This window comes from Sinocyclocheilus grahami, unplaced genomic scaffold, assembly GCF_001515645.1.
Source record: "Sinocyclocheilus grahami isolate Dianchi unplaced genomic scaffold, SAMN03320097.WGS_v1.1 scaffold78.1, whole genome shotgun sequence".
Lineage (NCBI taxonomy): Eukaryota > Metazoa > Chordata > Actinopteri > Cypriniformes > Cyprinidae > Sinocyclocheilus > Sinocyclocheilus grahami.
The window spans coordinates 946,120-958,920 of record NW_015505257.1 but is presented as its reverse complement, the minus strand read 5'-3'; the positions used below and the strand labels follow the sequence as shown (position 1 = coordinate 958,920).

General features: G+C 38.7%; 1 protein-coding gene and 1 pseudogene across 1 annotated transcript; both read right to left on the bottom strand.

Moving 5' to 3' along the window:
• Nucleotides 1-1,733: 1,733 nt before the first annotated feature.
• LOC107586193 (protocadherin gamma-A6-like) lies at nt 1,734-7,947 on the bottom strand (annotated as a pseudogene).
• Nucleotides 7,948-10,457: 2,510 nt separating this feature from the next.
• Nucleotides 10,458-12,536, bottom strand: LOC107586192 (protocadherin beta-16-like; the record flags this gene model as incomplete). Its single annotated transcript, XM_016273461.1, has 1 exon — nt 10,458-12,536. A coding segment is annotated over one exon (2,079 nt), but the record flags the coding sequence as incomplete, so codon positions are not given.
• Between the last annotated feature and the right edge of the window lie 265 nt (nt 12,537-12,801).

The window sequence follows — 12,801 nt, the reverse complement described above, 5'->3', positions numbered from 1 at the left end:
ATATATATATTACTATTTGGCGCTGTCCAGTAAGTGGTTCTGAAACGTTGTTGGAGCGTCACAAAATTACCACAAAAGTAAAAAATAAAAAATAAAAACCTATGCCAAGAAATACACGATCACAGACCAAAGAGACTATAAGTAATGTATAAGAAAAGTGTTTAAGGTGCCATCTTACCAATTCTGAAAGACTGTTTTCTTCCTTAAAGGAGAAACTGTTCGTTTCCTTCATTGCGCGCTGCATCGTCTCAGTGAAACTCGGGTCCACCACTAAAACATTCTGTCCACCGAGTGTAGAAAACTTACAGTCACTCTTCCTCGAGTCAGTCGTCATGCACACTTCATAATTATACCCGTGCGGCAGAGTTCCAGTGACTCCTGTGTCTGCGTAATGCGGTGGATAGTACGGGATAACCACTGGGGTAAAAAATGACATAACACTGATTGTTGGCGCATTGTCATTTACATCAATTAAATCAACTATGACTTTGGCTGCGTTTCCTAAACCACCCTGGTCTTTGGCCTCGATTCCAATTTCATATTTTTTTGCTTTTTCGTAATCAAGTTCCCCAATTAGAGTTATAACACCGGTTGTTTCATCGATTTTAAAAATGTATTTTATGTTACCTTTTAAATTAGCGAAACTGTATGAAATCAAGCTATACATCCCACTATCTGCATCACTTGCATTAACAGTTGTAATGTAAGTTCCTTTAGGCGCATTTTCAGTTATTATTGCTCTGTAAATTGACTGGTTGAATACTGGCGCGTTGTCATTTACATCTAGAATATTCACCTCAATTTTCATATTACCTGATCTTTCAGGGTTTCCTCCGTCCACTGCCGTGAGAATGAGAGACAGTCGTGGATGCTGCTCTCTGTCTAGAGGCTTCCGAAGCACCATTTCAGCATATTTAACTCCATCGGGGCGCGCGTGTTGCTTCAGAATAAAATAATCATTATTTGACATAATATAATTTTGGAGAGCATTCACACCTACATCAGAATCATCTGCGCTTCCCAGTAAGAATCGAGATCCAAGTGTGGCTGATTCACTTATTTCAAGATTAATTTCTTCTTTCGGAAATGTTGGCGAGTGATCGTTTACATCCAATATTTCTACAGTAACATGATGTAGTTCCACTGGATTATCAAGTATTATTTCAAACGTGAAGCTGCACGGAGTGGTTTCAGGGCAAATCTGCTCTCGGTCAATTCTCTCCTTTACAACCAATATCCCTTTGTCTGTTTTCAGTTCTACGTACTCAGGGCTGTCGCCATTCACGATACGAGCCCGACCCGAGCGCAGTCTTTGAACATCCAGACCAAGATCATGAGCTATATTCCCGATAAGCGACCCTTTCTTCATTTCCTCTGGAACCGAGTAACGAATCTGTGCGTTTATGTTTGAGATCGAACAAGCAGCCATGATAAATAAGACCCTCCATAAGAAAACACGATCCAGTGGCTGTCCTCGCGATTGGTAACAATGAATCTCTCTATATGCTTTGATCACAAACATTTTATAAGTTATATATTCAAATTACAAACTGTAGATGATGTTCCGCAATCAAAATATCCACAAATACATCCAGTTTGTTTGCTATTAGCCAGTGACTGTCTCCATTCATCGACTCTCTTTAGTCTCCTCCAGAATCTCCTACCTGCATCACCACAGCTCCACCAACCACTCACTGGTGATTATATGCTTTTCTACAAATCAACAGCGGCCCTTAGAGCTGAGAACGAGAAACAACACTAACAAGCTTTGAAATGTCTTGGAACTAGAATTCAATTCAGTCATTAGCTCTCAACAATAAAAAACTGAACAATATATATATATATATATATCATCTTACTATGCAATGCACTACTTAAATATAAGAAAACAAACATGATTCATTTATTAGTGAAAAGAAATTCGAAATTATTTTAAAGTAAGGTACTATGTAAAAATGCAGTGCGGCAGACAGAACAGACTTTATTATCGAATCACGATTTTAAGGTAACACTTTAAGGTTAGGCTAAATTCCTTCGCATTAGTTAATGCTTTACGAATCATGAACTAAAATGATAAACATTTTATAGCGTTTATTACAGTAATTTAATGTTATCACGTACTAATATTGTTTCTACATTTTATGAACAACGTATTATGAACAAAAGTGATTTAATACTGAACAATAGTATAATTATATGTTAAAATGTAATAAATACTGTAAAAATGTAATTATTAGTTCAACTTGCGTTAATGGAAAAAAAACATATTGGATACTAATTTTTTTATAGGACTAGTGAAAAATGTTCTCCGATATTACCAAGCAAAACTTATTGAATGTAATTTTAATATCACGAAGACTTTATATCATTTTATATTTTTAAATAACAGTTGATCTTACCATTTCAGAACACTCGCCGGAATCTTCTAAGAAGTTCCTTTCCTGCATTGGGCGCTGCATCGTCTCAGCGAAACTCGGGTCCACCACTAAAACATTCTGTCCACCGAGTGTAGAAAACTTACAGTCACTCTTCCTCGAGTCAGTCGTCATGCACACTTCATAATTATACCCGTGCGGCAGAGTCCCAGTGACTCCTGTGTCTGCGTAATGCGGTGGATAGTACGGGATAACAGGCAGATTGGACTGATATAAGAAGCGAGATTGTCTCCATCTGTAGATCTTTACTGATATTATGACAACCACACAGGTAATAAATAGGAAAGAAACTGCAGCCAGAGCTAGAACTAAATACATAGTCAGGTTATCATCATATTGTTTTTCATGCGTAAATTGAGTGAACTCTGACAGCACTTCAGGAAAGCTGTCAGCCACAGCCACATTAATGGAGACCACAGCTGAGCGAGAGGGCTGTCCGTTATCCTCCACAACAACAGTGAGTTTTTGTTTGACTATTATATTCTGCCACACGTTCACGATCTAAAGCAGCATCAGTGACTAAAGAGTAATAATTTCGCAGTGAGGAATGTAGTTTAAATGGAGTATTTCGATCAACTGTACAGACAACGTGACCATTGTCTCCTGCATCTACATCCTTCACACTGAAAATAGCGATAGTGGTGCCAAGAGGTGCATCCTCACTTACTGGGGTAAAAAATGACATAACACTGATTGTTGGTGCATTGTCATTTACATCAATTAAATCAACAATGACTTTAGCAGAGTCTCCCAATCCACCTTGGTCCTTTGCTTCGATATCAATTTCGTATTTCTTTGCTTTTTCATGGTCAAGATCCCCAGTTAGCTTTATAACACCAGTGCGTTCATCCAACTCAAAAATCTCGCTGATGACTTTCATGTTCGTAAAGCTATACGAGACCAAACTGTTTGTCCCACTGTCTGCATCACTAGCATTAACCGTAGTTATATAAGTTCCAGTAGATGAATTTTCTGCTACTGTTGCTTTGTAAACTGATTGGTTGAATACTGGCGCGTTGTCATTTGCATCTAGTACATTTACCTCTATTTTGACGTTACCTGATCTTTGAGGGTTTCCTCCATCGATTGCTGTGATAATAAGAGACAATCGTGGCTGCTGCTCTCTGTCTAAGGGCTTCTGGAGAACCATTTCAGCATATTTGACCCCACCTTGTCGTGCATGCTGTTTTAAAATAAAATTATCATTCTGTGATATGATATAATTTTGGATACAATTAAAGCCCACATCAGGATCATCTGCGCTTCCCAGTTGGAAACGAGCTCCAGGTGTGGCCGTTTCACTTATTTCAAAATGAATTACATCTTTCGGAAATGTTGGCGAGTGATCGTTTACATCCAATATTTCCACCGTAACATGATGTAGTTCCACTGGATTATCAAGTATTATTTCAAACGTGAAGCTGCACGGAGTGGTTTCAGGGCAAAGCTGCTCTCGGTCAATTCTCTCCTTTACAACCAAGATCCCTTTGTCTGTTTTCAGCTCTACGTACTCAGGGCTGTCGCCAGACACGATACGAGCCCGACCCGAGCGCAGTCTTTGAACATCCAGACCAAGATCATGAGCTATATTCCCGATAAGCGACCCTTTCTTCATTTCCTCTGGAACCGAGTAACGAATCTGTGCGTTTATGTTTGAGATCGAACAAGCAGCCATGATAAATAAGACCCTCCATAAGAAAACACGATCCAGTGGCTGTCCTCGCGATTGGTAACAATGAATCCTTCTACGTGCTCTAATCACAAGCATTTTTACGTATTCAAATTACAAACTGTAGATGATGTTCCGCAGTAAACGTATCCACGAATACATCCAGTTTCTTTGCTATTAGTCAGTGAATGTCTCCATTCATCGACTCTCTTTAGTCTCCTCCAGAATCTCCTACCTGCATCACCACAGCTCCACCAACCACTCACTGGCAATCACTTTGCGTTTCTACAAATCAACAGCGGCCCTTAGAGTTAAAATCGGTAAACAACCATAATAAAAGTACGGTGACGCATTGCTGCCGCACACATATTATTTTTTCCACTCAATTATGTCGTAATAACGAGATGTTTTCTCGTTAAAACGACATATTTTCTCGTTAAAACGACATCTTTTCTCGTAATAACGACATCTTTTCTCGTTAAAACGACATCTTTTCTCGTAATAACGAGATGTTTTCTCGTTAAAACTACATATTTTCTCGTTAAAACGAGATGTTTTCACATTACACATTACTAATATTACACATTACAGATATGCCTTTGCAGATAAAAACGTATAGCCCTTAAAGCTACTTAAAGACTTAAAGCGTAAGACAAGGTTCAGTTCGTTAACATTAGTTTGTTGCATTAGGAATGAACTAATAATAATAATAGTTATTTTAGCGAATGCATTGCGTAATGTTAATGAATTGAACCTTATTGTAACGTGTTATAGATTTACCATAGCTTAACATATCAGTGTTACTAACCACAATTCATTGTATGTAATTTTAATTTTATATGGTCTTTTTAAGAACAGGTGATCTTACCAATTCAGGCAACTCAGGATCCTCTAAGTGTTTTGCCTTGATCGCGCGCAGCATCTTCGCAGTCAAACTCGGGTCCACGACTGAAACATTCTGTCCACCGAGTGTAGAAAACTTACAGTCACTCTTCCTCGAGTCAGTCGTCATGCACACTTCATAATTATACCCGTGCGGCAGAGTTCCAGTGACTCCTGTGTCTGCGTAATGCGGTGGATAGTACGGGATAACAGGCAGATTGGACTGATATAGGAAGCGAGATTGTCTCCATCTGTAGATCTTTACTGATATTATGACAACCACAGAAGTAATAAACAGGAAAGAAACAGCGGCCAGTGCGATAACTAAATAAAAAATCAAGTTGTCGTCATATAGTTTTTCATGCGTAAAGTCTGTGAGCTCTTACAGCATTTCAGGAAAGTTGTCAGCCACAGCCACGTTAATGGAGACCACAGCTGAGCGAGAGGGCTGTCCGTTATCCTCCACAACAACAGTGAGTTTTTGTTTGACAGCATCTTTATCAGTCACTTGTCGCACAGTTCTTACTTCTCCATTCTGTAAACCCACACCAAACAGCGCTCTGTCTGTAGCATATACACAAGTTACCTATACAAAGTTACAGTAAGTTTTATTAACTCAAAAATGATAAACTAATTTGCTTGAGAAATTTGAGGCAATCAGTTTCCACAGGTTTTCCTAGTAAGTTCAACTAATGACTTTTTCCAGTGTCCAGTCTGGTTTTCTTTTACGTTTGCATGTCTTAATATCAGCCTTGATTATTCCACTCTGTTAATTAAAAGGCTGTCTATATGCATATTCGCTAATTGTTTGCAAGAAGCATACATGTAAGAGGCTGACAATTAGCTGAACATATACTTGTTTAATTAGTGACTCTTAGCTTGCATTTTAAAATATTTCTTTGAATATGGCAATTAACATATTTATTGTTAACCTTTATTTGAATATGGCAACATAAAATCATGCTCTACAATATGTATATGTGTAAATCTCTTGACAGAGCCTGTCCCTATCAGCCAGTCACTGTGTGCACAATTAGTAAGCATTCTGACACCATCCATAGCAACAAGGTCATTCCCGCCCTTACTCTTAGCTTAAGACTTCTCTCTATTCCTAAGTAAAAGTATGTCTCAGCAGCTTTGTGAATTGGTTTTAAGAGAAAACACTTAGCTAAAAACTTTTACTGCTATTTAGGAGAAGTCTTAATGGTAAGATAAAATGTTTTGTGAATATGGGCCCAGATATCCAACATCTGCAGCACGAGGCACAATCCCAGCCAACACAGAGGCACCAGTCTGTTCTGGATACAGAACCTGAGGAGCGTTGTCATTCTGATCCTGGATATTGATAGTTATTGTCACTTCAGAGCTCAAGGGCGGGGATCCTCCATCTCGAGATTTCACGTTAAAGGCAAACCACTTAAACTGTTCAAAATCAAATTATTTAACTGCATGAATAGTGCCAGTATGTTAATCTACAGATATGAGAGAACTTAGTGGTGCATCACGCATGTCTTCATCCTTCAGGAAGTAGGACAATTGCACATTGGGACCCCAGTCAGCATCATTTGCTTTAACAGTCATTATAGTCAGACCAGGAGAATTATTTTCACTAACAAATGTTTTATATTCCTCGAACTCTTATACTGGCGGATTGTCATTCACATCAGATATTTTTACATTAAGCGTTTTGTTCGCGTGGCGCACAGTAATTCCTTGGTCTGACACCAAGATCGTTATGTTATATTCAGCAAGATTTTCTCGATCAAGCATATCATCAGTAACTAAAGTATAATAGTCCGTGAGAGATGACTCGATTTTAAACGGTATATTTTGATTTATTGAGCACTGAACAAGGCCATTTTTACCAGAATCTGTGTCCTCTACGTTAATGACGGCTACAGTTGTTCCCACTGGGGAATTTTCAGGAAGGGTGTTTGAGAACGACATCAGCTGTATGGTTGGAGAATTGTCATTCTCATCAATTACATCTATGACAATTTTGCAAGTATCTGAGAAGCCTCCTTTATCCCTTGCATTTATGTTTAATTGATAACTATTTTGCAATTCATAATCTAAATGATCAAGAAGTCTATAATCTCACCTGTATCTGTGTTTATCCCGAAAAGCTCTCTTGCTTCTTTGGTAGCAAGAGCAAAGGAATAGGAAACCTGGCCATTTACCCCTTCGTCAGCATCAGCAGCACTAACAGTACCGATAACAGTACCAGCAGGTGAATTCTCTCCAACTTCAGTTTTAAATACTGACTGTTTACACACTGGAGCATTATCATTAACATCCAGAACAGTAACATGAATTTTTACAGTGCCTGATTTCTGAGGTGACCCACCATCAGTTGCCACAAGAACCAATTTAATCTCATCGCGTTCCTCTCGGTCTAGTTCTCGTTGTAAAACCATCTCAATGTATTTGTTGCCATCAGTCTGACTATGAACCTCCAGTTTAAAACTATCAGTTGGATGTAGTTTATAATTCTGTATACCATTTAGACCTACATCTGTATCTATGCCGCTGTCTAAAGGAAAGCGAACTCCTAAAATGGCATTTTCAGGTATTTTAAAATTAACATTTTCTTGCGCAAATAACATAATATTATCGTGCACCTCAACTGTGACTCGATGGAGTTCAGCGATAAGATCAAAGCTGAAGCTGCAAGGTGTCGTTTGCTTACAGAGCTCCTCGATCTATCCTTTCTTTAACTTCTAGAGTCCCTTTGTCTCTGCTCAGTTCGACATATTGTCGTCCGCCCTTTGTTACGACGCGAGATTTTCCATATATGAGTCTACTTATCTCTATCCCCAGATCCTTGACGATGTTTCCAACGAATGATCCCTCTGGCATTTCCTCTGTGATGGAATATCTCGCATTGCAATATATGACGTCCACTCCGTAAAAGCAGAGAATGAAAAACACAACCTGCCATTTTGAATGTGTGGAAACCATCCATGGATTTTGTGCATTGATCGATAAACTTAAGAAAACCATCCTGAGAAGCTGTGTCTTCAAACGATGTTGGATCAAGTGTGAAAAGCCATTAAAATCCTAAATCCTCAATAAAGCATTTTTGTTCTTTCCATCAGAAAAACGCTCCATATGCCCAACCTATAAACACGTGAATAAGTGGCTGGCAATACAGAGTACTGAGCAAAGAAGAGCTCTACTCAGATGTTAATCAACAGTGGCACTCAGAGCTCTAAAGTTGCAATACAAGACCAACAGCATTACTACGACCGTTACAAGCCAAAATTATGACATCAATACCACAAGAAGAAGAAGAAGAACAATACTAATAAACTGCATTGTATTAGTGTGTGTGTGTGTGTGTGTGTGTTTGTCCGCTGACCATTTCAGCACCATCGGGATGAACAGCACCCGAAGAATTCAACAATGAATTGATAGTTTTCAGTCACGTGACTGGCTCGAAGACCTGGCGGGCAAAACATCCATAGAACTGCAGCACAAGCTAGTCAATTTTCCATCTGTTTCTAATCCCAAAATATTTAGATTATCTCCCAAAAGAATAAAACAAAGATATGTGAACAAAATGCAAATACTGGCCATTAGCAATCCAATCACCCACCGCAATGTTTCAATCACTAAAAACAGCGGGACATTCTAAAACATTTAATGTGAAAACACTTAAAGTGCCTTTAAAACAGTGATATTAAAAGATCAAATTCAGTACACTCCTTATTGATGATGCATGCTTTATACAGGCAAGCAAATGAGCCTGGAACATAAACGCAATGAGTTAAATGGTTAAGCGTCTTCTTTATATTGGTTTTCTATGGGGAAATTTTAATATTAAACTTTGCACATGGCGTTTATATTCTGGGTTAATCTGATTACCTGTACAAAGTCTGCATCATCAATAAGTTGTATTCTGAATTTGGCATTTCAATATCACTGTCTTACTACATTACTACTAAATGCAAACCTCATAAAAAATAATTGGCAGTCAGCGGAGGAAAGCATTGCTTTGCCCTCCATGTGGGCGTTCCTGTAAGGGTGTGACGTCACGTGAAAACTATCACTAGACTGCTCGAATCTCAGACTCTCCTTAAAATTAAAACTTAACAGCAAGTTGAAAATAAAATAAAAGCGCAGAGCTCTGCTAAATCCATGGATTCCTCAAACTCAAACTCACTGTGTATGTGCTGTATGTATGCATGTATGTATATTTTAAAGCCGATATTATCAAACAATTAAATAACATCAACAGGCTGAACAAGCGAAGTTTTGTGGTGTAATGGCCATAAAACATAGAGACAATTATTAATATTAATTGAATCTATTCCTGCAAGGATCTTACCACTTCTTGTTGCTCAGATTTTTCAAGAATGTTCGTTTCCTTCATTGCGCGCTGCATCGTCTCAGTGAAACTCGGGTCCACCACTAAAACATTCTGTCCACCGAGTGTAGAAAACTTACAGTCAAGAAGAAGAAGAACAATAATAATAAACTGCTTTGTATGTGTGTGTGTGTGTGTGTGTTTGTCCGCTGACCATTTCAGCACCATCGGGATGAACAGCACCCGAAGAATTCAACAATGAATTGATAGTTTTCAGTCACGTGACTGGCTCGAAGACCTGGCGGGCAAAACATCCATAGAACTGCAGCACAAGCTAGTCAATTTTCCATCTGTTTCTAATCCCAAAATATTTAGATTATCTCCCAAAAGAATAAAACAAAGATATGTGAACAAAATGCAAATACTGGCCATTAGCAATCCAATCACCCACCGCAATGTTTCAATCACTAAAAACAGCGGGACATTCTAAAACATTTAATGTGAAAACACTTAAAGTGCCTTTAAAACAGTGATATTAAAAGATCAAATTCAGTACACTCCTTATTGATGATGCATGCTTTATACAGGCAAGCAAATGAGCCTGGAACATAAACGCAATGAGTTAAATGGTTAAGCGTCTTCTTTATATTGGTTTTCTATGGGGAAATTTTAATATTAAACTTTGCACATGGCGTTTATATTCTGGGTTAATCTGATTACCTGTACAAAGTCTGCATCATCAATAAGTTGTATTCTGAATTTGGCATTTCAATATCACTGTCTTACTACATTACTACTAAATGCAAACCTCATAAAAAATAATTGGCAGTCAGCGGAGGAAAGCATTGCTTTGCCCTCCATGTGGGCGTTCCTGTAAGGGTGTGACGTCACGTGAAAACTATCACTAGACTGCTCGAATCTCAGACTCTCCTTAAAATTAAAACTTAACAGCAAGTTGAAAATAAAATAAAAGCGCAGAGCTCTGCTAAATCCATGGATTCCTCAAGCTCAAACTCACTGTGTATGTGCTGTATGTATGCATGTATGTATATTTTAAAGCCGATATTATCAAACAATTAAATAACATCAACAGGCTGAACAAGCGAAGTTTTGTGGTGTAATGGCCATAAAACATAGAGACAATTATTAATATTAATTGAATCTATTCCTGCAAGGATCTTACCACTTCTTGTTGCTCAGATTTTTCAAGAATGTTCGTTTCCTTCATTGCGCGCTGCATCGTCTCAGTGAAACTCGGGTCCACCACTAAAACATTCTGTCCACCGAGTGTAGAAAACTTACAGTCACTCTTCCTCGAGTCAGTCGTCATGCACACTTCATAATTATACCCGTGCGGCAGAGTTCCAGTGACTCCTGTGTCTGCGTAATGCGGTGGATAGTACGGGATAACAGGCAGATTGGACTGATATAGGAAGCTTGATTGTCTCCACCTGTAGATTTTAACTGATATTATGACAACCACACAAGTAATAAATAGGAAAGAAACCGCAGCCAGAGCGAGAACTAAATAAAAGGTTAGACTCTCGTCATAAAGTTTTCCATGCGTAAAGTCTGTGAACTCCGAGAGCACTTCAGGAAAGCTGTCAGCCACAGCCACGTTAATGGAGACCACAGCTGAGCGAGAGGGCTGTCCGTTATCCTCCACAACAACAGTGAGTTTTTGTTTGACAGCATCTTTATCAGTCACTTGTCGCACAGTTCTTATTTCTCCATTCTGTAAACCCACTTCAAACAGCGCTCTGTCTGTAGCTTTCTGTAGTTTATAGGAGAGCCAGGCATTCTGTCCAGAGTCCACATCAACAGCCACCACTTTAGTGACCAGATATCCAACATCTGCAGCACGAGGCACAATCTCAGCCACCACAGAAGCACCAGCCTGTTCTGGATACAGAACCTGAGGAGCGTTGTCATTCTGATCCTGGATATTGATAGTTATTGTCACTTCAGAGCTCAAGGGCGGGGATCCTCCATCTCGAGCTGTCACGTTAAAGGCAAACGATTTCAACTGTTCAAAATCAAATGATTTATCTGCATGAATAGTGCCAGTATGTGAATCTACAGATACGAGAGAACGTAGTGGTGCACCACGCATGTCTTCATCCTTCAGGAAGTAGGACAATTGCGCATTGGGACCCCAGTCAGCATCATTTGCTTTAACAGTCATTATAGTCAGACCAGGAGAATTATTTTCACTAACAAATTTTTTATATTCCTCGAACTCGAATACTGGCGGATTGTCATTCACATCAGATATTTTTACATTAAGCGTTTTGTTCGCGTGGCGCACAGTAATTCCTTTGTCTGACACCAAGATCGTTATGTTATATTCAGCAAGACTTTCTCGATCAAGCATATCATCAGTAACTAAAGTATAATAGTCCGTGAGTGATGACTCGATTTTAAACGGTATGTTTTGATTTATTGAGCACTGAACAAGGCCATTTTGACCAGAATCTGTGTCCTCTACGTTAATGACGGCTACAGTTGTTCCCACTGGGGAATTTTCAGGAAGGGTGTTTGAGAACGACATCAGCTGTATGGTTGGAGAATTGTCATTCTCGTCAATTACATCTATGACAATTTTGCAGGTATCTGCGAGACCCCCTTTATCTCTCGCTTTAATATTTATTTGATAACTATTTTGAGATTCATAATCTAAATGATCAAGAAGTCTAATTTCACCTGTTTCTGTATTTATCTCAAAAAGCTCTCTTGCTTCTTTGCTTGCAAGAGCAAAGGAATAGGAAACCTGGCCATTTACACCTTCGTCAGCATCAGCAGCACTAACAGTACCGATAACAGTACCAGCAGGTGAATTCTCTCTAACTTCAGTTTTAAATACTGACTGTTTACACACTGGAGCATTATCATTAACATCCAGAACAGTAACATGAATTTTTACAGTGCCTGATTTCTGAGGTGACCCACCATCAGTTGCCACAAGAACCAATTTAATCTCATCGCGTTCCTCTCGGTCTAGTTCTCGTTGTAAAACCATCTCAATGTATTTGTTGCCATCAGTCTGACTATGAACCTCCAGTTTAAAACTATCAGTTGGATGTAGTTTATAATTCTGTATACCATTTAGACCTACATCTGTATCTATGCCGCTGTCTAAAGGAAAGCGAACTCCTAAAATGGCATTTTCAGGTATTTTAAAATTAACATTTTCTTGCGCAAATAACAGAATATTATCGTGCACCTCAACTGTGACTCGATGGAGTTAACTCAAAAATGATAAACTAATTTGCTTGAGAAATTTGAGGCAATCAGTTTCCACAGGTTTTCCTAGTAAGTTCAACTAATGACTTTTTACAGTGTCCAGTCTGGTTTTCTTTTACGTTTGCATGTCTTAATATCAGCCTTGATTATTCCACTCTGTTAATTAAAAGGCTGTCTATATGCATATTCGCTAATTGTTTGCAAGAAGCATACATGTAAGAGGCTGACAATTAGCTGAACATATACTTGTTTAATTAGTGACT